This window comes from Microcaecilia unicolor, chromosome 2 (genome assembly GCF_901765095.1).
Source record: "Microcaecilia unicolor chromosome 2, aMicUni1.1, whole genome shotgun sequence".
Classification (NCBI taxonomy): Eukaryota; Metazoa; Chordata; class Amphibia; order Gymnophiona; family Siphonopidae; genus Microcaecilia; species Microcaecilia unicolor.
Window position 1 is genome coordinate 441,619,080 of NC_044032.1, and position 27,838 is coordinate 441,646,917.

The window sequence follows — 27,838 nt, forward strand, 5'->3', positions numbered from 1 at the left end:
GATTAGACGAAAAAACGCCGACCCTCCAACAAGAGCGCCTTGTTTCTCCACCCTCGTGGCTGCTTCAGGAAGGGCGCTTTAATTCCATCCGCTACTTGAAACGATGCTGGAAACCGAGTCACTGTCGTATACGTGCCAAAGATGGTATAGGAGCAGGAACTCCGATTCAAATTAAATTTCTTAAATATTGCTGCGACGTCCTGACGTCATGACGTACTGACGTCCTCCCCAATCATCTTAAAGACGGCAAGGGAACCACACCTCCAGTACTTAATAATATGCATTCCACTCGATATTTTTATTTAATCCTGAAGGAGCAACTGTTTTGAGTACATAAATCCAGTGTTGTTCCTTACGCCATAAGATTTTTTTAAAATCCCCCCCTCTCTTACCCATAAACACTTCTGCTGAGGTATGACAGTATGCACCCCTATCATCTTAAACGTAGTCTGCCCTATTCACAATTCTTGCGGTACCGGAGGATTTGTGACACTACTCAACAATTCCAGGAATCAGCAGGAGAATTGCACTACAAATTCAAAGAAAGGGGATATCCAGGCAAACTAGTGAAACAATCTTACAAGAGGGCTCTTTGTCAACACAGGGACCTTTTGTTTCATGATAATCAGCAGGAGAGGCCTAGTAGTATGGATAAGGTTATCTCTTGTGTTTTGAAATTTACAAATAGATCTCCCCAGATTGCGGCAATTTTAAGGAAGCATCGGAATGTCATGTTGACACAGGAAGCATTTCAAGACTATCATCTTATGCTCTCTTATGCTCGGAACCTGAATTTACAGGATCAACTTAGTGTGGCAGATGTGTGGTCTACGACTACACACATTAAGGGATATCATCATAAATGTGGACACTGTTCTATATGTTCTATAACAATGGAAGGTTCGGAGTTCAAGTCTACAGATGGTAGGACTTATAAACTAAAGTTCAGAACCACGTGTGAATCAAAAAATGTGGTCTATCTTTTTCGGTGTCGATGTAATTTGATTTACATAGGACACACCACTCGTCAGTTCAAAACGAGGGTGATAGAACATCGACACTGTATTACCAATTCTAAGTGGGAAGCACCTATGACTCGCCATTGTCAGCAGGCTCAACATCAGTTTAATCAGTTACAATGTATGGTCATTGACCAAGTGTTTATGGGTAAGAGAGGGGGGGATTTTAAAAAAATCTTATGGCGTAAGGAACAACACTGGATTTATGTACTCAAAACAGTTGCTCCTTCAGTATTAAATAAAAATATCGAGTGGAATGCATATTATTAAGTACTGGAGGTGTGGTTCCCTTGGCGTCTTTAAGATGATTGGGGAGGACGTCAGTACGTCATGACGTCAGGACGTCGCAGCAATATTTAAGAAATTTAATTTGAATCGGAGTTCCTGCTCCTATACCATCTTTGGCACGTATACGACAGTGACTCGGTTTCCAGCATCGTTTCAAGTAGCGGATGGAATTAAAGCGCCCTTCCTGAAGCAGCCACGAGGGTGGCGAAACAAGGCGCTCTTGTTGGAGGGTCGGCGTTTTTTTGTCTAATCAAGCATTTTTTACAAGGCTCCGGAGCCCTTGGGGGACTATAGATCATCAATTGCCAGCACACTTAACACAACTATTACGCAGGTTCCATTTGAAGTTTTCGTGTTGGGACCAAGTTAAGTACAACTTTCTTTATTTTGATGTGTGGCTATCGGGGGGTTACCAAGTTTTCTAATAGAGTGGGTAGGTTTGGGTTTTCCCTTACGGCTTGTGCACTCGAGTTGGTTCCTTGGGGCTCTTTTCCCTTGAGGGTTTCCTTATAGGTAGCCTGGTTCCGGGTTGGGGGTAGTTTAGGTAAGTTTGGTTGTGGTGTTCCTTTAATATAGTTTTTTATAAGAGGAGAGGAGAGTTTTTCATCCCACACGGTTTTCTCATTTAAAATGAGTTTTTGCGTTTGGGCTTTTTTTCTCTTCTTTCCTCTTAGTAGGAACCTATGATAGTAATCTACTCCTGTGTATACAAGGTGGTATTAGTACTTTGGTACGGTCCCTTGTTTGGAGGTTTGAGGTTCCATTTGGTAGATAAATTCTGTAAAGGTTGAAGTTTTTTTCATGCCTTAACGGAACACCTCCAAACTTACTTTTCCTTTATATCAAGCTCCACTTATTAGGTTGAAATACCATAACAGAACATTGTAAGCCACATTGAGCCTGCAAATAGGTGGGAAAATGTGGGATACAAATGCAATAAATAAATAATAACAAAACAAAATGATTCATCCAAGTTTATTTCTATCTTTAGGCATTACAGGAACTAGGAACCCAAATCAAGGGCAGAAGCAAGGAATCCCTTGTAGCACAGCAAAGCAACAACCTATAGACTGTTGAGTTGGCTCCTCATAAACATGTTTCAGAAGCTGGCTGTGGCATAGGGACTGTGTACACCCAATCAGAGGTACAAATGGGCTGAAGAAACATAACTGGGATGTTAGGCCCTGCTAGGCATTGAACCCTATTCTATGCCCTAGCTGCGAGTTGTTTGGATTACTGTAATATTGTCTATGCTTACTATGGTCTTAAACTCTACTCTTTTGAAGAAAAATAATACACAAACTGCAATCCGTGCAAAACATGGCCTTCAGGGTTTTAACTCATTCTTGAAGATATGATCGAATCACCCCACTTCTGATGTGTCATCATTGGCTACAATTCCATTTCGCATCCAATATAAAATTCTGATTTTCAAACATAGAAACAGAGAAAAATGAAGGTAGATAAAGACCACATGGCCTATCCAGTCTGTCCAGCCATGCCATGCCTTCACACTGAACCACCTCCACATCTAGTTTGGCAAATTATTCCCTATAACCCCGCTCTGCATCGGAACATTACTCTTTTGTTTCCTGTATCCATTTGGACTCCATGAGACATCCTGTCTTTTTCTTCCTTGTTCCTACACATAGGAACTCCCTTCCCTAACCACTGCGTACAAACCTTAGGTTTTGATTAGTTTTGAAATCACACCTCTTCTCCTGGTGTTTCCAAGTTCTGGGGGTGGCATGGATTAGTAGACGCACACACCCTTTGGGATCTGATTAATAGTCTTATGGTTTTGTGTTTTATTTTATCTATGTTGCTTTTTTTAAACTTTAACTTACTTCTTTTTTTTTCCTGTCCTATTTATACTGGTAGTTCCTTTCCCTTTTCTTTGAGTTTTCTGCTATTTGTAAAACATTTTGCACATATTGAAAGGCGGTATATCAAACGCTTTTAAACATAAACATAGGCTGTACTTTGCCCACTGTGTTATAAAGGCTGCTGTAGTTGATGTCTGAGAGTAAGGTATGTTGCCTAGGCCCCCCCCCCCAATTTGGGTTTAGGGGCCCCCCAAACTAGTTTGGCTGGTAGGAGTCCCCAACCTCCACCAACAGAAGCTTTCCTATGGCCTGTCCTGCTTTCCCCCTCCCCCCAAGCGCATCTAGTTCTTGGTCTTGGAAATGAAAGAGTAGCGTAATGGTTCAAGCAGCAGGCTGAGAACTAGGCAAGCCCAGTTCAAGTTCCATTGTGGTCCTTGTGATCTTGGGCAAATCCTCCACTGCCTCAGGTATAAACTTACGGGCCCGTTACTAAGCTGTGTTACATACTAAGACGGCTTAAAATTACAGGCTTGGGTGTCCTGTAGTAAGTGTGTGCACTAATCTGGGCGCTCAAAAATGTTTCTATTATTTGTGGGAGGGGGCATGTCAGGAGGCATTCCTGTGCTAATCAGTTAGTGCAGTTACAATACTGTGTGCTAACTGGTTAGCATAGAATTACTACATAAGCCCTTACTGCCTACAAAGTGGGTGTTGATAAGTGCTCACATAGTAATTTGTATTAATGGCCATGTGAACTATTGGCATTTTTTTTGTATTAATGGCAACATTAGCACTTGGCTATTAATATAAAAAAATAGACCTGCCTTAATGCATGGGGAAAACTGGCACAAGGTCCAATAACCGGCAGCCTCACTAATATACCTCACCAACCCAATCAGTTATGAAAGCCCACCCTCTACAACTACCCTAATCACCCCCTTCCTTCTTCTATCCTCCCTTACTTATACTATGCACAATTCTACTGTATCTGATATCCTGATATGACAATGTTAACATAATCATGTAAGCCACATTGAGCCTGCAAATAGGTGGGAAAATGTGGGATACAAATGCAATAAATAAATAAATAAATAAGACCACTTTTTGCTGCATGTTAATAAAAGGACCCCTTAAACTGAGAGCCAGTCTTGGATTACCAAAGTCCTGGCAACCACCTGAACCCAAGAAATCAACCTGCAAGGCATGTGTGCCTGTAGCTGGCTCCTGCATGTTTCCAGGATTCTTGTCTGTCCCTGTAAAGAGCTTCCTGCACAATCCACTAAAAACTGTTACATGGCCAACACAAATAGCAGTGTGCTGGCATGCACCTAACAATAAATCAGCACCATGATATCTTTAAAGAATTCATGAGCAGAAAAATAAAGGTATAGGTCAGTAATCTGCACACCAAACTTGATGTGGTGGGTATTTTACGGCTAGAAGGCCAAAGCAGTCGCTCCACAAATCTTGTGAGTGACCATGGATGGATTTTCTATTGAATAAAACCAGAACCAATGTTAAGTGATGTGGCATTTCTTCAAGGAGGCAGTGTAGTTGACATACTAGTCCATTTACATGGGCAGAAATAAAAGGCAAATTATTCACAAGTGTTCATGAATTGCCCTGCACACACTTGCAGGATTTTTGCTCTGAACAACATGATAAACAAAAATGTAGAACACCAGCCACCATTTTATAGTTTTAGGGACAGTTTTTAAATTGCCTGCTTGGTGTAAAGGAGGGAAATTGTGGAAGCAGAAATGGTAAATAGTAGGTAAAAAAAGTAGATCTAAATTTTCAGGTCAGTTGAATTAAAATAATGTCCAACACAGTCGTGTTTTGCTCTGTGTGGGATGCATCAAGGGCACAAATTTGACTGCAAGAACAAAATATCAATAAATAATGAATAATAAATAACAAATGATAAAAACATTAAAATGTAAAAATGATAATACAATAACATAAAAATTATCAATAAATAATAATAAAAGATAATCCAATATGCATACTAAATAAATACTAAATCATGAAACACATAAAAGTGTACTTAGAGGGGCATTGTCGAAAAGGACATCCAAGTTGCGATTTGGACACCCTTACAAAACATCCAAATCCAGGGGCAGGGAAACCCATATTTTCGAAAAAAAGATGGACATCCATCTTTCGTTTCAAAAATACCGTCAGAGACGTCCAAATCCTTAGATTTGGACGTCCCTAGACATGGACATTTGACTTTAGGCGATTTTCAAAACCAAATACATCCGTGTCAAAAACGTCCTAATGCAAGTCATTTGGATGTGGGAGGAGCCTGCATTTGTAGTGCACTGGTCCCCCTGACATGCCAGGACACCAACCAGGCACCCTAGGGGGCACTGCAGTGTACTTCATAAAATGCTCCCAGAAATATAGCTCCCTTACCTTGTGTGCTGAGCCCCACAAAAACCCACTATCCACAACTGTACACCACTTCCATAGCCCTTACAGGTAAAGGGTGCACTTATATATGGGTACAGTGGGTTTGTGGTAGATTTTGGAGAGCCCCCTATTTTGTCTATTTTGTATAAGTTGAGGGTCTGTCCATATTCTGCATGTGTGATGAGCTGAAGGATCCTGCTGGTATGTAGTATCCATGTAGGAATGTGTAACCGTTCAGCTTGTTCCAGATTCCCAATAATGGGTAAGTGGTATATAGTCTGACAGTAAATCATCTGTCAGATTTAATGTCAATAAATTTATTGTGTAAACAATTAGCAGATTGGGATCAATAGCAAACATAAATTGGCTACAGATACAAGAGTGTGGTGAAAATCAATTGACCATTTGGAATTTACAGTAAAGAATATTGTATGTTTTTATATTTTTTGTAAATTTGTTGCTGCCTGCATATATCATTTGTACCAATAGAATGTATAATACAGTTAAGTACATATCTATGGGTGGGTTGTTTTTTTTTTGGAACGGAGAGCCTGTTAAACATTTACCAGCACACCACTGCCTAAGACACAAAGTTTGGACTCATAATGGGACTTGCTTATCGCCACAGCTATGGAGATAATACTGTGTAGGACAGGGGGCCTGCGAGAACTAGCAGGATATGTACTATTGGAGGTATGAGAGGCATAAAAGAATGACAAGCTGGCCACTGCTGTGTATAACATAGTGGCAGGTGTGAATGCTATATCAATAGGTACTACAGGTTTGCTTCCATCTTTTCCCATGCAAAATTAAAACATTAAAAAAAGTGTGGGAGATGTCAGTATGAAATTGTGTTGTTCAGGGTCTAACCTGAAAGTTTGCCTAAGTAGGCCTCTGGAAGATATTGCAGGAAGGTCTTAGCCCCCCCCCCCAGGTCTGACCCCTGGTGATGTCAGTGTAAGTAGACAGGATATCTCCCCACCTGATGGGATTAGTTTACAAGGGTAACCAGACAATCTTTGAGAACTGGGCCTTCAACGGAATATACACCTTTATGTATTACACCTTTTTGGTATAATACATAGCAACCTGGTTGTCTGTTTGACTGAGCACAATTTGGTGAGACAGCTGATCTCTGAAAGCCTTTAGAGTGTCCCAAATCACTGGTGCTCCAGGAGATTGATCTGAAGATTTGTTTCCTGGGAGAACCAAGCACCTTGAGTGTGGAGCCCATCCACATTAGCTCCCCAACTCAGGAGTGATGCATCTGTCATCAGCACTTTTTGCGGCTTAGGCTTTTGGAATGGAAGTCCCAGAGTCAAATTGGATCGAACGGTCCACCAGTGAAGTGAGCAAACAAACTCTGTGGACACTTGGATAACATCTTCCAGATTCCCCGTGGCTTGATACCACTGAGAAGCTAGAGTCCATTGGGCAGATCTCATATGGAGGTGTGTCATGGGAGTCACGTAAACTGTGGAAGCCATGTGGCCCAATAGCCTTAATATCTGCTGAGGTGTGACCTGCCGAGAGGCTCAAACCTGAGACGCCAGAGTGATGAGTGTCTGCTCTTGGCCCTGGAAGGCAAGCTCAAACCCCTTATCCCTTATTTGTCTTGTTTGTCTGTTTTGGACAGTCTCATGTTTAGTGTACAGCACTGTGTACTTTTAGCAGCACAATAGAAATGATAAGTAGTAGTAGTAGTGAACAGAGCCAAGAGCTGGCATCAGATTTAGAGCTTCTCACCTTCCTAAGTTTCAGGTTTATTAAAAACTTGCTATCTCACATCTAAATAAAATATATCTATGCGACGTAGAAACGAATTATAGGAAAGATAGAAAGAGGTAAATAGGAGGAGGAAAGGATAGCTGGGGAGGGGAGAAACAGAACTCCATTATCAATAGATAATTGGTATAGCAGACAGGGAGAGGGTAAATAAGTCTGAGCTGACCAGCAGGAGACAAAATTAATTTTTTTTTCCTGTGGATGCCTTCCCAGCCTACCTCCTTCAGTTAGAAGACAGCCTATGTGCTTTGTCTGATAATCCAAATTCTAACTGTATGGAACAGGGATCAGAGGGAAGAAACTCAATCACTCTCAGGGCTGTGCTGGATATCTGTGGTCTCTCTGTGCTCCCAGAAGACTTGTTTTAACACAATTTGCCAGCTATGTGGAAGAAGAGATAGTGGAAGGAGAACTCTATGGTGATATCATGCAGGACACTTTCTGTTAATAGTGGTCTCTACTTTTCTTTCCTTTGAAAGTGAATTTTGAGGTCTGAAATAACATTGGACTGACAACACCAAGAAAACAAAATTCTCCGTTTATCCACAGAGCAGGAAGAGCTCAGCAAAATGGCAGTGTGATATTCTCCCATACACTGCACCAGCTAAGCACAATTAGAGCATAGGTGGCGATATTCAGGCTTTCCACCTCCTCCTCCCCACACACATACTGTGCCACAAGACAGCAGAAATGGGGACAATGGAAGCTTCCCACATACTTCAACAGTTTATCTCAGTCTTCATCTAAAGTGACCACCTTCTAGGAGTGAGAAGCAAATTAATCACTGTGTCCATTCAATTACAAGTCTGTTATGAACCTGAATTTTGGGATATGAGCACCTGCCCACTGGCAACAGACTTCAATCTAGGAACTTACTGGAAAGACAGCAGTGGCCTAGGCTGTTCTGACCTGCTTATAACAGCCCCAATCGCACACACTGTTTTGTTGTCAGGAAACCAGTTCCTCTGTTTTTGTCACAGTCCTTCTGGCATGTCACTCTGAGTCATGTTCTCCAAGACTTTGAAACACAGGAGAGGGATCACAGGTCTGCAGCACCTGCCTTTGCTAGATTACATGGACCTGTGCTTGCAGCATTCGCCAATACTTGTATGGAGTATGTTCTGCAACTTGTTGCCTTTTCTAACAATTTCAAGACCACAATTATCATGAAACAGAGGGAAGACTGTTAAAAATGGAGGCTAGGATGCTCAAGCCAAACAGAATCAATCTGTCTCGTTCTCTTCCTGCCTGGCTGAAAGGAAATATACCCAGAGTGTAAGCAACGATGGGTAGAAATGAGTGGACAGCAAAAGGTTTGTGTTGGCCTTGATAGCAGGTGGGGATAAATGGCTGTCAGGAGGAAGTACATGTGCCAAGAGTAAGGATCCTCCTCATGTCTCACCTTGCCTTTGTCGAAGTACTCGATGATGTTGTGATAGAGATTCTCCTTCAGCTGTCGCTGGTTGTGCAGGTTGTGCCAATCCTGTATATGGGCTGTGTTGGGATCATCTGACCACTACAGAGAGACAAAAAGAGAGAGAGAGAGAGAGAGAGAGAGAGAGAGAGAGAGAGAGAGAGAGAGAGAGAGAGAGAGAGAGAGAGAAGCCATATAGTTACCTTAATTAGACATTCTTTATAGGCATCTTTCATTCCATAATTTATGTCACAATTTATGTTAGCATTCATGTGTACACATTAGGCGTGCTCCCAAGCAGACAAATATCAATCTAAGTGCTATCCCTCAGATTCTATATATGGTGCTCAAATTTGGCCATCCAAAATTGAGTGCGATCCTGAGATCCATGCGCAACTAGATTTGTTAATAAGCTATTAATAACCAACAATTGGCTGTTAATCAATTATTGACGTTAATTGACTAATTTGGATTTGTACATAGATCTGGCTGTGCACAATTATATGAAGATCTGTACTCATATCCTCTCGTGTGCAACCCAAAAGGGCTTGGGAGAGATATGGGCGGGTCAGGGGCATTACAAAGAGTTACACGCAGTGTTATAGAATATGGGGGCTGAGCACCTAGTTGAGTTCCAGGACTTACACCAAGTTTCAGTTGGTGTAAGATCTTGTGCTCAAAGTTGGGCACCAGAATACACACTAAACGCTATTTTATAAAGAGCGAGCATCCTTTATAGCATGACACTCAGCACAAAATTTTCCTGGTGCCTACTTTTTGGTGCCATGGTGGGGCCCAGGGCAGAAATTAAGGAAAGGGCCCCTAATCCCCCCTCCCCCCAATCTCCCCACCTGCATCACTACTATGCGGTCCGGGCACCTCTTCCCCTTCTCCCCACCATAGTCCATCTCCATCCCTTCCCCTCACCTTGCGATCTTCTTTAAAATTTTTGTTTCCCTTCTTAGAGAGGTCTCGGTGTGGCAGCCATCCTCACAAGCTGCCTCCAGCTATCCCAAAGCTTTCCCTCTCTGCCGCGATCCACCCAGGCAGAAACAGGAAATTGCATCAGAGAGGGAGGATCACGGCAGAGAGGGAAAGAATCGGGGCAGCCTCAGGTAGCTTGTGAGAATGGCTGCCATGCCAGAGCCCCTCTAAGAAGAGAAATACATTTTTAAAGAAGATCAGGAAACGAGGAGGAGATGGACTGTGATGGGGAGAAAGGGAAGAGATGCCTGGATCACGGTGCCCTCTGGAGCTGTGGGGCCCAGGGCAGCTGCCTTGTTTGCCCCCCCCTAAAACATCAGCCCTGACACTGTGCTAGTATTTTATAAAGACATGTGAAAAACAGTTCTATAAACTGGGCATTAACAATTACACTCGTACTATACATGCAAGTGTTTATTAGCATATATGCACGTATGGGCATACAAATGTGCTTATATGGTACTATTTCACCTATGTGCTATTCTGTAAATAATTGGCTATCTCGCATAGCATGTATTTGCAAGGTGGGATGTAGATGGGATTCCCACTTAAATGTGTAACTTAGAAAATGCTATAACTTACACCGTTGGAGGCGAGATGAGGTATTATACACCCCACAGGTACAATAAGTGACGTTAAAACTGGAAACCAGCACAACTAGCATAGAATTATTTTCCTACCATAACATGACATATTTTCTCCAGGATTCTATAAAGGGCGCCAAAATTTGTGTGCATTCCTGAGATACGTGCACAACTTAATTGGTTAACTAGCCAATTAACAGAAATAATTGGGTGCTAACAATCAATTATAGACATTACTCCACTCCTACCCTAGCTCAGATAATATTTAATTATCTGTCTGACCTCATGTGCAACTTTCTTTAAATTAGTCACCTTACTTTCTAACTCTTCTTACTCTCTTACCTATCTATATGTTCCATCTTTGCTTATACCCTTCACTATCAATTAAAATGTTCTATTACTTATTGCGTTGATGTAAGTATTATACTGATGTCATACTTGGAATTATTTGAATATTTTTACTGCTGTAATTCCCTGTTGCTCATGTTTGATCTATTCTTACTGTACACCACCTTGAGTGAATTCCTTCAAAAAGGCTGAAAATAAATCCTAAGAAATAAATAAATACATAAATAAATAAATAAAATTGGCACCAATTAGGATTTGTGTGTGCATCTAGCTGTGCATTATTCTATAACACTGGGTGCCTACATCCCATAGAGTGCAACCTAAAAGGGGCATGGACATGGGAGGGGCATAGGCGGGTCAGGGACATTCTGATAGAAGGTTGCAAGCGACGTGACCACATCACACCACTTTTGCAAAAACTCACTGACTACCAGTACGATGCAGGGCTAAATTTAAAACTCTATGTCTGATCTTCAAGGCCCTTAAAGGAAATGGTCCTGAGTACTTGAAAAAAAACTACACACCTCCAGGGACACTAAGGTCTTCCCAAGGAGTATCCCTAATCCAGTGGCGTAGCTACGTGGGGCCTGGGGGGCCTGGGCCCCTGTAGATTTGGCCCTGGACCCCCCTGCCAACGACCCGCCCGACCCCCCCTCCCGCCGCCAACCCACTGTCGCCTGTCTTTGCTGACGGGGGACCCCAACCCCAGCCAGCCAAGGTCCTCTTCTTCTCGCAAAATGCTTCCTTCTGTTTCTGACGTCCTGCACGTATAACGTGCAGGACGTCAGAAACAGAAGGAAGCCTTTTGCGAGAAGAAGAGAAGAAGAGGACCTCAGCTGGCGGGGGTTGGGGTCCCCCGTCAGCAAAGGCAGGCGATGGTGGGTTGGCGGCGGGAGGGGGGGTCGAGAGGGTCGGCGGCGGGAGAGGGGCAAAGTCGGCAATGGCGGGGGGGGGGGGGGGGGGGGGGGGGGTCGGCGGTGCTGGGGGAGGGGGCTGAAATGTGCCCCCTCACCTAGGGGTCTGGACCGCCCTCCCGCCGAAGTCTGGCTACGCCCCTGCCCTAATCACATCCTCTCTTAAAGACATTGCACGATGTAATACCTTTAAGCGAGCCTTCTCCAGAGTAGCCCCCACACTCTGGAATGTGCTGTCTGAAAAACTCCACTTAGCACAAGACTATCTCTACTTCAGAAAGCAGGTGAAAGCTTGGCTCTTCAACCAGGCCTTTAATGGAAAAAAAAACTAACCTGTTAGTGTCAAATACTCACACAAGGAGTGACACGGGCTGCACATACTGTAGCAGGACATGTTTGTCTACTCCTACCCTAGCTGAGATAATATTTAATCACCTCTTCTCATGTGTGACATCAGTGCTGAAATCAGTGCCAATTTAGTGTATTCTATAGTTGGTGCCTAGATTAGGCACCAATTATAAAATACAATTACTTGATATCTCAGCGCCTAAATCTATGTGTATCCATTCACACCAATGAAAATGTGGTGTAAATTCCAGTACACAGATTTAGGTGCACTGGTCCATATTCTATATGCGTGTAGATTTCAGAACACCTACGAAACGCCCATTTCCCCGCCCATAATCATGCCCTTTTTTGCCTGTGCACGTTAGAAGTTCAGTGCACTTAGTTATAGAATACACTTAGCGAGTTGTGCACCTAAATATCAATTAGTGCCAATTAGTGCTCATTATTGCTTATTACGTTCTGTTATCAGCGCTCAATAACTTGTTAAGCCAATTAAGTTGCATGTGTTGTTATAGAATCTGCGCTGATTTTGGCTGCAGATCTCTAGGCAGTAAGTGTGTAACTTACACGGGTACTTGCCACATTAGGTGCTCATACTGAAGTAAGACCTATGGCTGGTGTAAGTGCAGGTGCTTAAATTTTAAGCGCATTGATACTGGGTTACACTAGTAATTCTATATAGAACCTGGGTGTCTTGGTTCCATTATACAATAAGCTCCTACTGTACGCCTATGAGGCACCTAGATTGAGGTGCCCAGATGACTATTACATGACACTGATAACATATTTATATTATACCAATGTATATTACGAAATGAGGATTGTTTGTTCACTGTATTTTACCTGTTCTGTTTGTTAAAAATGAAAATTTCAATAAACAAATTTGAACAAAAAAAACGAGATGCCCAGATATAAATTACCCCCATAGACACCCATGTATCTTTATAAAATAACCTCACAACCAAAAGTGAATTTGAAATAAATCTTTGAAAAGTCTTACACAGAAATGTTCCTTATTTTTTACATTTTTCGAATATATTTTTTGTCAACATAAAATACAAAAATGGGAGAAAAAGACCTGAAGATGTGGATTTTGAGCATTCAATGTCCTTTACAGCTATCAGTTGAAAAAGTAATGATTGGTCAGAAAAACCTCCCCAAAAATAAATATCCAAAATAATGTCACTCTGTTTATTGTAAATATCTTTTAGAATAGCGCTCAAGAGAACACTTAACACTTATCTTAATGTAGATTGAAGATGCTGTTATGCAGCCCTGTTGCCCTTTCCTGCAGCGCCCGCATGATCACAGTCACAGGAGCAAGACAGTGTCGGAAAATAGGCAAAAATAGATGTCTTCCTGCTCTATGAATCCAAGCAGTCTGTTATAAAATTACCCTAATTAAGGAGAGCACAGCGAAGCACCAATCCTTCCTGGGTGAAGCTACAGACGAATAGTTTTACAGCTTATTTTACTGTCATGTAAAGCTGTGATGGAATGGTAGGCACTGTCAAAGCTTATGAACTGTTCCCCATTCTCAGATTTATTTTATTTATTTAAAAATTTCTAATCCGCTTATACTTAAGCAGCTTACATAAAACACATACATGTACAACATGTATTTCTGCAGGCAGGGTTTAGCCTGGCTATTTTTTTTTCACTTCATATTTATTGGAATTTCAAATTATAATCATAAGTAATAAGAACACTTGCTACAGAAAAGAAGTGTTGGGTAGGAAATACATAAAGATACTTAAAAATAAACTATTCACCAGCATCTTCACTAGTTCACAAAAATAAAGGGGAGAACCAATCCATAAAACACAGGCACTAGTTAACAAGGAAATTGACATGAGATCTAAATAAGTAACAGACATATCCTTAAATGCAGCCACTGGAAGTTAGTCTAGCCAACTATCCTGTCGCAGCCTCAGCAGATGGCGCTGCCACCAGTGGCTTAGCTACAGGTGGCCTTAGGGGCCCAGGCCCCACTCCAGCCTCAGGCCCCCCCAAACCTGGTGGACAGTCATGTGCCTGGGTTTTGGGAACTACTGGCTGCCCTCCCGTTCCCTGCTTCAGCCGTCATGCCGTCTCCTGTTCTCAATCTAATCACCTTGGTCAGCTCTCTCCTACTCCCTTCGGTTCCCTTCTGCCTTCTTCAATTTTCCAGGCCACCAGCAGCGTCAGTGAGGTAAGCACATTGCCTTCAGTGCCCTGGAAGCTTTCCCTCTGCTGCAATTTCCTGGACGCTGCAACAGAGGGAGAGTTTCCGAGGCTGCTGAAGGCAGTGGGTTACCTCATTCACACTGCTGGCAGCCCGGAAAATTGAAGAAGGCAGCACTGCTGGGAGCCATAACTAAGGGAGTGAATAGGAGAGAGCTGATCAAGGCAGTTAGATTGAGACGGTTGATGCCCATGAGGTTAGTCTTCCTTTCCCTCTCCTCCGTGTACCCATCATCTTCGTTACCCAAACAAAGCAAGCAAATCTATGAGCATCTATATCCACGTTGCCATTCTTTATTGTTGGTGGCATTTTTATTTGCTCTCGTTTATACTTTTTAACATGTTGGCTTGTGCAGCATATGAATGTTCACAGAGGAAGTATTGGTTTCACTGGTTAGAGTAGTAATTAGTTCTAAATAGTAATCATTGTGTCATTTGGAGGGGCTGGTTATAGCAACTCACTGTATTCTGATGTTTTCACCTAGTAAAGACCCACCAAAACAGACATTATGAGTATCAGGTGCTTAACAATCAGACTTACTATTTATAAATACAGTTAAAAAAAATCATTAATTAGGTTGATGGTATGTTATAAAAATGCACTTGCTTTTTTTATTACTACTATTTCACAGAGTAGGTATTGAATAATGATTTCCTTCATGCAGAACTGTCCAGAGTCAGTCTAAATGTGCCAACATTGGCCAGTTCAGCACACTTGTTATCCACCAAGTTCATACAAAATTAATTATGTTCAGTGGAAAATAAATCTGTTGGCTCAGGCTGCTTACTACGTGAATATTCCTATCATTGTGTTGTTATTGGTACCAAGTATTAGATATTAAGGGCACTTGCTTTAAACTTTTGTTTTAATTTGTTTATCCAGTCCTTACATGCACATGTTTTTGAAAACCAAAGGTGAATCCTAAGAGTGGTTGAACAATTAGGTATAAACTGTTTTGTTTCTGACTTTACTTGTTTTGGAGTGCTTTGGGTCCTACTGATCTGTACCTCTGCTGTCTAAGATTTTGGAAGATGGAAATGAGAAAATAAAATTAAGTTTTGGATGTACTCTGTAGCAGTGGTGTAGCTAGGTGGGGCTATGGGGGCCTGGGCCCCCCAAACTTTCATCTGAGCCCCTGGTTTTGCTGCTCAGTTTCACTTAAAGGAGCGTTCAGGACGTGAAGAGGAAGAAAGAGCAGAGCAGGGAACACAGCGGCGCCGGAGACTGGTGCTGAAGAAGGCTTCAGCTGGCGGGGGTTGTGGACCCCCATCAGCAAAGGTATTTGCTGCTGTTGGGTGTAGAAGGGCAGCGTGGGGAGGTCAGGGAAGAAAGATTCACTGGACATGGATGGAAGGGGAGGGCAGGGGAGAGAGGAGAATCATTGGACATGGATGAGAGGGGAGGGAAGGGGAGAGAGGAGAATCGCTGAACATGGATGAGAGGGGAGGGAAGAGGAGAGAGGAGACATGCTGGACATGGATGGAGGGGATGGAAGAGATGAAGGAGATGCACATGGATGGGAGGGGAGGGAAGAGAGGAGAAATGCTGGAAATGGATGGAGAGGAGAGCAGGAGATGGAGGAGAATTGCTGGACATGGATGGATGGAGGGGTTGGTGGGGAGAGAGGAGAAATATTGGACTTGGATGGAGGAGAGGGGAGAGAATTATTGCTTTATATGGATACAGGGGAGGGAAGAGAAGAGAAATGCTGGACATGGATGGAGGGAAGGAGAGAGGAGAAGTGCTAGACATGGATGGAGGGGAGGAAAGAAAAAAAGAAGAAGATGCACATGGATGGAGATGAGGGAAAGGGAAGAGAGGAGAAAAACTGCACATAGATGGAGAAAATAGGAAAAAGCTGGATCCACGTTATACCTCCTCCAGTCAATTCCACGGAGGAGGACCCAGCTTTTCCTTATGGATGTAGGGCAAGAAATGAAGAAGAAAGGAGAAAAGTAAAGAAATAAATGGAAAGGAAGCTCTGAAAACGGAGTTAAGGGAACAGATAGAGAGCAGCAGAATCAGAGATTGGGAACAATATGAATAGAAAAACAAATTCACCAGACAACAAAGGTAGAAAAAATCATTTTAGTATTTGGAATATGTCCAATTTGAGAATTTACATCTGCTGTCTTATTTTGCACTGGGTATACTGGAGCTGTATAAATCACGTTATTTTTTTCTTCTATACTAGTATAATATTTTCAATGATGTCTGTTTATATGCGCCATGGCTGGTATAAGGGGTGTGGCTATAATAGGGGTGGAGCCATATGTGGTGACCCCGTCCATAATGAGTACCGGCACCTTTTTTTCTACAAAAAAAGCACTGATTATTACTGATGTTTTTATAGCACTACTAGATGCACACAGTGCTTTACAGAAGACAGTCCTTGCATCTTGAGCTTATGGTCTAAAGTCAGAAAAAAAGGTCAGACAAAACACGTGGTATGGCAGTCTTTGGGTTAAATCAGTGAGGCATGCTGCAAAGAATGAGGCCTCTTGCCAATCTCAGAGCTAGGAAAGGGCAGAGCCCAACTGAAGATGAGGCCTACCCTACCCAATTAAGTTAACCAACAGGAACATCTTGAAAAGCAAATGCAGCTATCCTGCTTTTCATAACCATTTAGTATTCTGTAAGCTTTGTTGCTACAGAGGAGTAGCAAAATCCCTCTCTAGACATGACAGGAGTTTTCTAGCTCACCTTCAGTAACCTGGCGTGGAGCAGCAGTGTATATGCAGCCTCAGTGTAGTTCTCATAACTCACGTGCAGATCCTTGAGCTTGTACAGATATCTGAGGAGGAGAAGCAGAAATAATTACACTGGAATCCAGTAGAAAAGAGAGAAAAACCATCTGTGGTGCAGAAAAGGCAAGAGGAGGGAATAGAGAAAAAGACAGCCATACAGGGAACAAGGCATGGAAGGAGGAAACCCAGCACCTAGTCTATGTAAGAAGAATAAGCATATATTATTCAATAGAATGACAAGCAGAAGTCACATATTTGTAACTTTTCACTCCTTCTCTTAAACTGCGTTACTAAATGCAAGAGTCCTAACCCAAGCAAGGCAAATCGTCTACAGGTTTATATACAGACCTCTGTTCTCAAGAGAGGTATGAGAATAAGATCATTACGGATGGATGTTGTTTGCGATGAAATGTTGTTTGCCAATAATTGTGCAAACTCTTTTTTGAAGAATGTACAGTATGAACTGTGCTGAAAAACGGAGGAAATCCCTCCCAAGCAGCAACAGCACACAGTCACAGCGAAGAAGACAAAGATTACACAGAAGATACTGGACTTGGAAAAAACTGCTCTAAGGGAATCTAAGTGACCAGATGCCATTATAGAAGTCACACTCAGTGTGCCGCATTATGATGCCTATTTATTTATTTATTGGGATTTATTAACTGCCTTTATGAAGAGATTCACCCAGGGGTCCATTTACAAAGCGGGGTGGTAAGCCCAATGTGGGCTTACCGCTCGCTAAAAGGGAAGTACTGCCAGGCTACCCCAGCACACATCATATCCAGCACAACAAAAATATTTTTATTTTTGTAGCGCCGATGTGTACCCGGCAGTAATCTGGCAGTGCCGCACGCTGCCCGGTTACAGCTGGGTTAGGGTGGGAGCCCTTACTGCCACCTCAATGGGTGGTGGTAAGTGCTGCTCCCCAAAATGGCTGTGCAGCAAGTGCTTCAGTTGCCACATGGCCATTTCCTGCGGTAAAAGGGGGCCTCGACACATTTCAAAAACACACACCGACGCCAGCGCAGGCCCCTTTTTGCCACAGCTTCATAAAAGGGGCCCCCAAGCTGGTGTACAGCAGGTACATTTTGATGCACTTTGTAGAACTGAACCCTCAGTTTAAAGAGAGTGCACTCTTCTTTCATGTAGTGCGTACTCTTTAAGATAGATGCACCCTCTTTATACATAGGACTAGATTCAGTAAATGATGCCCAAATTTGGGCACTAAGAAAATGCACGCAGAGCACTATTCTGTAAACAGCACTCTGAGTTGGGCACTGTTTATAGAATAGTGCATAGCGCCGGGATCCACACCCAACTTTGGCCACAAGGATTTACACCGACTGAACCCTGGTGTAAATGCATGTGTGTAAGTTACGTGGATCCCCTGATTTCTATAATACTGCTCACAACTTTAGTGAACACCCCTGACCCACCCATGTTCCTCCCATTGCCATGCCCCCTTTTCAGTTGTGCACTAAAATATTTGCACATGCATCTTTATAGAATAACGCTTAGCAAGATGCGCACCCAAATCCTAATTGGAGCCAATTAACTACAATAATTGGTTGTTAGTGTCCAATTATTGCTAGTTATCATCTTGTTGTTCAATTTTGGGCACCAGATATAGAATCTGGAGGCTAGTGTACAGTCTTAAGAAAGGTGTTTTTGATATGCCCATGCACCTCTCCTGTGCATGGCCTGTTGCATTTATTTACATGCTATGCAACTTGCAAGCTCATATTATACAATTTAGGGAAAGGGAAATGGGACTTGATATGCTGCCTTTCTGTGGTATTTTGCAACTACATTCAAAGCAGTTTACATATTATATACAGGTACTTATATTGCACCAGGGGCAATGGAGGGTTAAGTGACTTGCCCAGAGTCACAAGGAACTGCAGTGGGAATTGAACCCAGTTCCCCAGGATCAAAGTCCACTGCACTAACCACTAGGCTACTCCTCCACACTCCTCCTCCTCCTCCTTTACACTTGTGACTGTTACATTCATGCACTTAACTGTTCCTATGCTATAATCTTAGTGTGCAAATGGCACTTACATTTAGGCACTAAAGTTCCAGAATTAGGGTGATAGTGTGCATGCCTTTGCAGAGTATGCACCCTTGACAGCATTAATTCTGGAATTTAAAAAAAAACCCTGGAAAAACTACATAAAAAAGTTTTGGCTGCATTTTCATAAAATTCATGCCTGTTATAATATAATGCATGGTGGTAAGAGAGGCATAAAGTACAATAACCAACCCACAGCTCTGCCAAGACACCTCATTCCTGTCATACAACACCCTACTACTAGGTAGGACCCCACACATACAGCTTTGTCAGTGCATCTCAGTCCTGCTATGCAGCAGCCCTTGACACTCTAGTAATGGAACTCACATAATTTTCCCTATAACACAGCAGAGGATGTTGTAGTTTGGTAATGAGGTACACTTGGTCTGGACAAAAGTGCCTTGGAAGCGTTTTCTCAAGGACCAGCCCAGGAATGATTCTGCAGAACAGAACAGCAGGCTCAGTCTCACTGTTTACTTTGAATGGCTGGAGGCGTGCCTCTGTGTTACATGGCTGATGTGATAAATGTCTTAATTACACCCAGCAGATGTTTCCTGTTTTAGTGTCATGTTCAGATGAATGAGCAAGAGAGGGCAGAAGAGATTTAAATTGCTCAGAGTGTTGAGAATAAGTGCAAGGGTCCCAGCCTAAAGACAGGCAGAGATCCATCAGAATTCATCACATGTATCAAGCCCCAGTGGGGAGAGGCTGAGCCTCTGAACTCATTAGCTATTACAGAGTTGGCTCAGGTGGGAATTCATTCACCAGCATGCAGATTGCTTCATTTCTTTTCAGTCCAGGCATACCCTGCTTTCTTTTAATTTGCCGTTTACTTAGGAACCCACAGATTTTTCAACAACAGAGTTTATTGCTTTTCAATTGTTTTGCTAACTGCAGCCAAAGTCCCTTGTTTGTGAAAACAAATTGCCCTCTGATCAGCGGAACAGAACGATCATTACCCAGAATTAGCTTTATTCCAGTCAGCCCCGGCATCATCCAGGGGGCCATAAGTTGCTATCAGAGTATAATAACAGGCGGCTTCCCCTTGCTTCCAGGTGCTTAGACCTTGCCCTCCCTACCAGCACTGAAAATCACTTGCTGCTTCTGCTGCCTCCTTCAGACCACAAGCCAACAGCAGGAAATGCAATTCTCTGTCCTGTCCACACAGCATGGCATGGATGAGGGAGATGGGCATTTTTTTAGGCAAGAGGGGGGTGCAAAAATGTCAATCCTGGCCTGAAGTGGAGAAAGGGCATTGCAGAAAGAGAATATGAGAGTGGAAGAGGAGCACAGTGTAAAATTAGATGATGCCCATGAAAAATCTAAGATTTAAAGGGGAAAAAATACTGACTAAGATGTAAAATTAAAGAACAACAAAGGTAATAGGAGAGAACTTGAAGAAGACAAGGAAAGGTGTAAAAATAAATAATAAACAAAGACTGGACAATTAAAAACCAAGCTGTTCAAAAAAGCATGCCTTATTGACCCAACATAAATGCCTACACTCAGCAACACATCAAAACCAATGATCGTACTGGACTATACACAACCTTCCCTCTCTAAGACCCCCATTGTCCTTGAAACACACCTACCTTTCCCGACCACAACATAACCTTGTGTTTGTTTCTCTTCAGGACTTGGCGAACGCCTTTACGGTACTATGTAAGCCACATTGAGCCTGCAAATAGGTGGGAAAATGTGGGATACAAATATAATAAATAAATAATGTCAACCGCTCCTCCCGGCCGCGTAGTTGTCTCTCTCACTTATCCGTGCTGTCCGCTTCCGACTCCACACTCGTCCGTGCAGTTCGCTCTCACTGCCACACAGTTCCGCTAGCAAGGCGGTGCAACACAGTTCCGCTTGCCAGTCTTTTAAACAAAGTTCAGCTAGTTAGACTTTAAACCCAGTTCTGCTAGCCAGGCTTCAAACACAGTTCGGCTAGCCCAGCCTTCCCACAAAGTTCAGCTAGTCAGGCTTTAAACACAGTTCTGCTAGCCAGGCTTCAAACACAGCTCGGCTAGCCAGCCTTCCCACCAAGTTCAGCTAGTCAGGCTTCAAACACAGCTCGGCTAGCCAGACTTCCCACAAAGTTCCGCTAGTCAGGCTTTAACCACAGTTCTGCTAGCCAGGCTTCCCAACAACGCCCTCTTCAGCAAGGCCTCCAAACCATTCAGCTTAGCTAGGCTTTTTTCCCCAGCACAGCTTAGCCAGGCTTTTAAAGATCCACCATCCTCACTTGTCAACACTTTACCTCTTGACAACCACCCGCCGGATCTCTCCTGACTATTACTCTTTCCTGATACTTTTGGGCTCCTCCAGAAGTCACTCTTCTTCTCCAGCCACTTCCTCTCCCACCTCCATTTCCTCTTCCACACCTTCTCCTCCTATCTGCTCCAACTCCTCCCATTCCATCCCCCCATTCTCCACCCCCTCCCTCAGGTGTTCCACCCTCTCCTCAGCTGATTCCATCTCCCAATCAGCCCCCTCTCCTTTCCTCTCATGTGGCTCAGGTACTTGTTTGTCCTCCTCTCTCCTATTCTTCCAGGCAGTCTGAAATCTGTGTTCTCTACGCTCCTGCCTCCGCCCCTCCCGCAATGCATTCTGGGATCTGTAGTTTTTCCACTCTGGCTTTTCTCTCTTCCCCCCTTCATTCTGGGCTCTGTGGCTTCTCTGATTCTCACAATAAATAAATAAAGACAGGACTTAGAGGAACAGCTGCGAAGGTCAAAAATTTACATCAGACATGGATGCTATTCAAAAATACCATCCTGGAGGCCCAGACCAGATATATTCCACGTAACAAAAAAGGCGGAAGGAAGGTCAAACAGTTGGCATGGTTAAAAAGTGAGGTGAAGGAAGCTATTAGAGCTAAAAGAAAATCCTTCAGAAAATGGATCTGATTGAAAATAATAGGAAACAGCAAAAGAAGAGTGTGTTGAAGGCAAAAAGACATAGTAAAAACTTTTTAAGGTATATTTATTTTTAGGTATATTTTTAGGTATATTTAGGTATATTTTTAGGTATATTAGAAACAAGAAGCCAGTAAAAGAACCACTTAGACTGCTAGATGACCAAGGCGTAAAAGGGGCACTCAGGGAAGACAAGGACAAACTGGACAGATAAAATGAATTCTTTGCTTTGGTCTTCACCGAGGAAGATATGGAAGAGATACCAGAAATGGTATTCAATGCTAATGAGTCAGAGATACTGAAACAAATCTCTGTAAACTTGGAAGATGTAATGGGGAGCAGCAAATTGCCTGGACCAGATAGTATACATCCCAGAGTACTGATAGGGCTAAAAAATGAAGTTGCAGAACTATTGTTAGTAATATGTAATTTATTCCAGAGGTGATCTGGGAAATTATAGACTGGTGAGCCTGATGTTGGTGCTGGGCAAAATGGTAGAGACTAGAAAACAAAATTACAGAGCCTATACGTAAGTATGGATTAATGAGACATGGAGGTGCATTTTCGATATGATGTCTGTCTGACTTTGGATGTTTTGCACTGCCCCCCACTGTACAGCACTACAATAGCCCTTATGGGTGAAGAGGGCACCTATATGTGGAAACAGTAGGGTATTGGTGGCTTTGGGAGGGGTCACAGTTTCTACCACGTGTGACAGGTAGAGCGAGATAGGGACCTGGGTCCCCCACTCCATAGGGCACTGCACTAACCACTACACTACTCCAGGGACCTGCATACTGCTCTAATAGACCTGGCTATAACATCTGAGGCTGTCATAGAGGCTCTTAAGTCATATTTTTGTTCACATTTTGGGGGGGATGTTTTGGGAGGTTATCCTTGATTCTTTCCAGTGATCCTCTGGTCAGTTAGGGCACCTTTTTGTGCCTTATTAATTATAAAAGCAGGTCTAGCTCAAAATGTCTTAGTTTTAGTTTAGTTTTGTTCCATTATGGCTGAAAAATGTCTAAGTCCTAGGAACACCCAAATCCCGCCCTTAACATGCCCCGACACGCCCCCATAAGGGTGTGCAGAACAGTCAGAGGAAGATTTAACCCTCCATCTCCCGGAAGCACTGGCATGCAGTGAAGGTACCTTAAACCAACACGCCACACTAGCGCTCACATTAGTATGGCCCCACAAGCATGATCCACACAGTAATGACCGACATCCACAACATGAACAGTAAATACACGGGCGTGAGAATGCCGGCGTCCCCCCTCTGCCCCACGTAAGCTATGTAGAGGGTCAGCACAAAAAAGCCACCGTGCCTTTTCTGTGCTGGCCTTCCATGACCACTTTTACTTTCCATAGGTATTATACCCTACTGCTAACAAAGCACACATGCATTGATTCACGCACTAGACATAACCCTGCATGCAACCATTACTATGGATTTTGATGATGCATGCCCTGACACACCCCCATACCACATAAACATTATCCCATCTCATGTGGCTATACCACATGAATCTTATCTCTACATCACTTTGTATTTGAGTACACTGGAGTCTGCAATCGCACCTCTGACACTATGTAAGCCACATTGAGCCTGCAACTAGGTGGGAAAATGTGGGATACAAGTGTAACAAATAAATAAATAAATACCACTCTGGCCAGTCTTGCACATCTGCTTTGGAAGGTGATTATCATGCTGCCTGAATGCTGTATCGACCATTACAGAGCATCCGCATGCGGGCTCTGGCATTGGTGCTGGCTGCCATAAAGACACACGTTGCTCTCTAAATAAATGGGTGCCACTATCCCTACAGATAGGGTGCCTTATTACATCCAGTGTCGCATACTTCCTTGTGCAACGTCAATCAGTATTGACAGCTCACATTCAACCTCTTAGGCGAGGCTCAACAAGGAAGACCCAGGTAGCAAACAGGGATCTCCTTTCTCTGGGTTACCATTGCATATGAGCTGTATGCCAGGGCCGCCGAGGGGGGGCAGGGGGGGACAAAATTCCCCGGGCCTGGGCCTCCAAGGGGGGCCAGGCACCGCAGTCCCTGATCTCACCTGCCCTCGGCTCTGTCGACCGCCACCAGGCTGGGCCCCCTGCATTGAAATCTTCACAGTGCCTCACCTGTCACTTTGCTCCATGACTGAAAGCGCAGCCAGCAGTGGCAGATCGGATTCGCCTCCCTTTGGGCCTTCCCTCCCTGTGTCCCGCCCTCATCTGATGTAACTTCCACGAGGGCGGGACACAGGGAGGGAAGGCCCGAAGGGAGGTGAATCCGATCTGCCGCTGCTGGCTGCACTTTCAGTCACAGAGCGCAGGTGAGGCGCTGTGATGATTTCAATGCAGGGGGCCTGGCCCGGTGGTGGATGGAGGGGGCGGGTGGGGACTGCGGTGCGGCAGCCTCGGTGGGGAGCTGCGGCGACGATGACGATGTCAGGGGCGGGGCCCCGGGGGTGGCCTTGCCCCAGGCCCTGACCAGTCTCTCGGCAGCCCTGCTGTATGTGCCCCCTCCCTCTTCACGCATTGGGACCATGTCACATACACATTTCACAAATATTTACAACTGGTTTTGACAGATGGCACCATTTCACAAATGTTTAAATTAGGCCTTTACGGATGTAAAACTTTCTAAACAAGGATATGAGCAGGCAGAAATGCGTGTGCATTTCCTGGCATCGGCATGCAGTGTCGGGTGGCACCAGCCTCTATATTCACATAAGGCATTCTTGTGCCATACATAGGTATTTTTATTATGGCAGTGTGATGCCTCACAAAGGGATTCTTTTACAAAGCCGAGCTACCAATTCTTGGTGCGGCAAATGAGAGGAAGCCCATTTAATTCCTATGGGCTTCCTCTCATTTACTGCATGGGAATCGCTAGCGCAGCTTTGTAAATGAAGCCCATAGGTAGTTTTGTCCAGCACTCACATATGAGAGCTTGGAATCTTCTACTCAGCATGTACAATGCTGTACACAGTTGGGTACTGTGCAAAGATAACTTTTATGAAGTACCATTGGGGTAGATCGTCCACCGTTTCAATCGAAGCAAGGCCTCTTTAAGAATTGCCTTCTGCATAACAGTCAATCACCTCTTTTTGCTAGGCATGCCTGTACATTAAAACAACCAAGGTTCATACACAATATACTGCAATTGATGAAAATCTGAGTACCAAACAATTATCCTTTGTCATATCTTTGTGTCATTGCAGCTCCAATTCTCCATAATATTGACTGGTGGGTTCACCACAACGTCAACTATAGCTCACCTTTCGCAGCTCAGCAATTGCACCAGTACTGTATGCCGGATATATTTGAGCTTACAATGGAGGCCATACCTCTGGTGTGTCACAGGCAAGCTGCACATATTGGCCAAGCCTGCATATGTCATCAGGTGTTGGGTGCATATGGGCTGTTAGTATGTGCCGTCGGTGTCAGGTGCATGATGAGCATATACACCTATCGTGGAATTGTATATGTGCATTACCCCTGTGGTACATGTGTCACTGCTTGCAATCTGACCAAATAGGTCATGCCAGCAGCGCATACTGGCCCAACCTGTAGTTATAGGGCTGGTTTACAAGATGCCTCAGTGATGCAGATGTTGGCATATCTGGCAATGGTCTACCAACCAATCCTCAACTAGCACAGGGTTAGGAAGATGGGGTCTTTTCCTCAGCTGTCTTCTAATGTGCTTAATGGCATGATGAAAATTGTAGAGCTTAAGGGCATGGTGGAACTTGAGGCAGCAAAGGGGTTGTCCTCACACAAAGGACCTTGATTCTTTGGGGAGTGTAATCCAAAAAAGGGCTTATAAATCCGACACCCGAGAAATTTCTCACAAAGCTGTAGACAGCAGTTATACATCTTGCTTTGATTTACTGGCAAAAGAGGGCGATATGAAGGGCTTCACACACCTATACTCGATATGGGAGCCCGGGTTGTATTAGTGCTGAGATATTTATTGTATTTTATATTGTTGGGATTGTATTGTTATATTTTACTTGGCATGTATTTTGTTCCCTGCTTAGAATGGTTCAGATATGAAGCTTTTTTCTTCATCTCATCGGTTTATCTGAGATTTAAGGTCTACTCAAGTTTAAGAATAGGCTACAGCTAGGAGTTCTGATTGTGGGGAGATTGCGACAAGCGAGGTTTTGCTGTCCTGGTCTTTGGAGGTGGGTCCCAGTCTAATAGAGCAAACAGCAGGGACCTCTCCCAGGACTGCCTCTCCAATGTGTCCTCAGGCTCGGCTGAGGCTTGTGCAAGCACCCTGTAAAGCCCGAGTAGACTGCATACACAATAGCCCTGAAAGCTCTTTCTTGAGCATAGCCCGGATTTCTTCCTGTAGAGAAGGCACTGGCACTGAAACTGTTGCTGAAGAATAATCAGTTGAAGAGAAGGAGAGCAGTCACTGAGGTATGGACGCTTTTCATGCACTGAAGATGTCGATGCATGGGAGGTCTTGGCACTGTGCCTGGAGGGAGAATGATGCTGCAGATCCCTCGATGCACGCGGCGATGAGAACATTGAGTCCTTAAGTGGCCGCAGTACCAAGTCCAATGCTCGGCATTCATGATGTACCGTTGGTGCACCCAATGCAGGTTCTGTGTCCAGTGCCAAATCCCCTGCCATGCTTGATGCTGAATGCAGAATCAAAATGTTTTTCACATTGGACTCTGCAAGCTTTAAGTGTCCTTGCTTGCATGCACAGACAGAGGTTACATTGTATGTCCCGGTGCTCCAGACCCAAGTACTGAACACACCAGTGATAGTCCTATTGCACTGAGTACACTTTTTTAAACCACTCAGTATCTTCTTTGACAAGGAGGGAAAAATGGCTGACACAAGGTCAAAAGGCTCAATAGTCTGGGAAGCTCGAATAAATCTCTAACTGAAAATGATAGATGCTCCTCAGACAAAAAAGAGACCTCAGAAGCCCCAAAGGCTGAAAAATGAAAAAAGTAAAAGAATTTGAACAAAATATATATTTTGGTTATATTTAAGAATGAGAAGAAAAATATGACAGAAAAAGTATCTTTACAAGGGAAGGCACCAAGTAGAAAAAGTTTGACATACAGAGGAGAGATTAGAAATCCAACATCTCTGTTCCACAGAAAACACAAGACTGCTGGTCCTGCACTCAAGCTGTCAGGCAGGAAGGCACATACACATGTTTGGTGGGGGCACTGTCTCAAAGTTTTTAAAGTGACAGTGCAGTATGGCAGTGTCCGTACCGGGCTCCGTGGATGACATCACCCACATGTGATATTATTATGCCTGCTTGTCCTTGGAGAAAGCAAAGAATCACAAATGGCAATAATCTCTCATGCTTTCTGAGGCTGTTACAAAAACCTGTATGCCTGAGGCAAATGCTATAATATGTCCTTCTTATACAAACCAGTAACTATGGCAATATTAAAAAACCTGTCATCTAAAACTTTTTTTTTGACAAGCCCAGTGAGCCTCAGACCAATAACCTTCTAGATTACCTTTTATCACTAATTACTTCATATACTTCAGCTCGAGGACTAGGCGCAATGACTATCATCTACATGTCTCTCCAGTCTCTCATGCCAGACTAAATTCTTGTATTCTTGCCTATTTAGGTCAGTTCCTCTGCTAAAGTCCTACCAGCTAACAGTGTCTGAGGGCCCAACCCAAGGAAAAAGCAGCTTGTGCTGCATTAGATCTCCACCTGCTCCAGTTCAAGCTTGTCAGTCTCACCTTGGCCTACCTATCCCCACTCCCAATATTAGGCTTCACATACCTTTACCTGAAGGTCTTCGTGCCTTTTACTACACAGTGCCTTTACTCTGGAATGCTCTCCTAGCCTCACTTTGCTTAGAGTCTTTCTTTAAATAAATTAAAACTGGCTTGAAAATCCACTGGTTTATTGTGGCTTTTGACATTAAACCTGAGAGCAATTCTGATGGCTAG

At 43.6% G+C, this 27,838-nt stretch overlaps 1 protein-coding gene across 1 annotated transcript in view; it reads right to left on the reverse strand.

The window, feature by feature from the left end:
- The window catches only part of LOC115461208 (dedicator of cytokinesis protein 2-like), a 1,592,043-nt gene that overhangs the window by 143,083 nt on the left and 1,421,122 nt on the right, over positions 1 to 27,838 (reverse strand). The window contains 2 exon segments of the mRNA XM_030190877.1: positions 8,736 to 8,849; positions 16,853 to 16,943. Coding sequence (XP_030046737.1) covers positions 8,736 to 8,849; positions 16,853 to 16,943 — 205 coding nt within the window.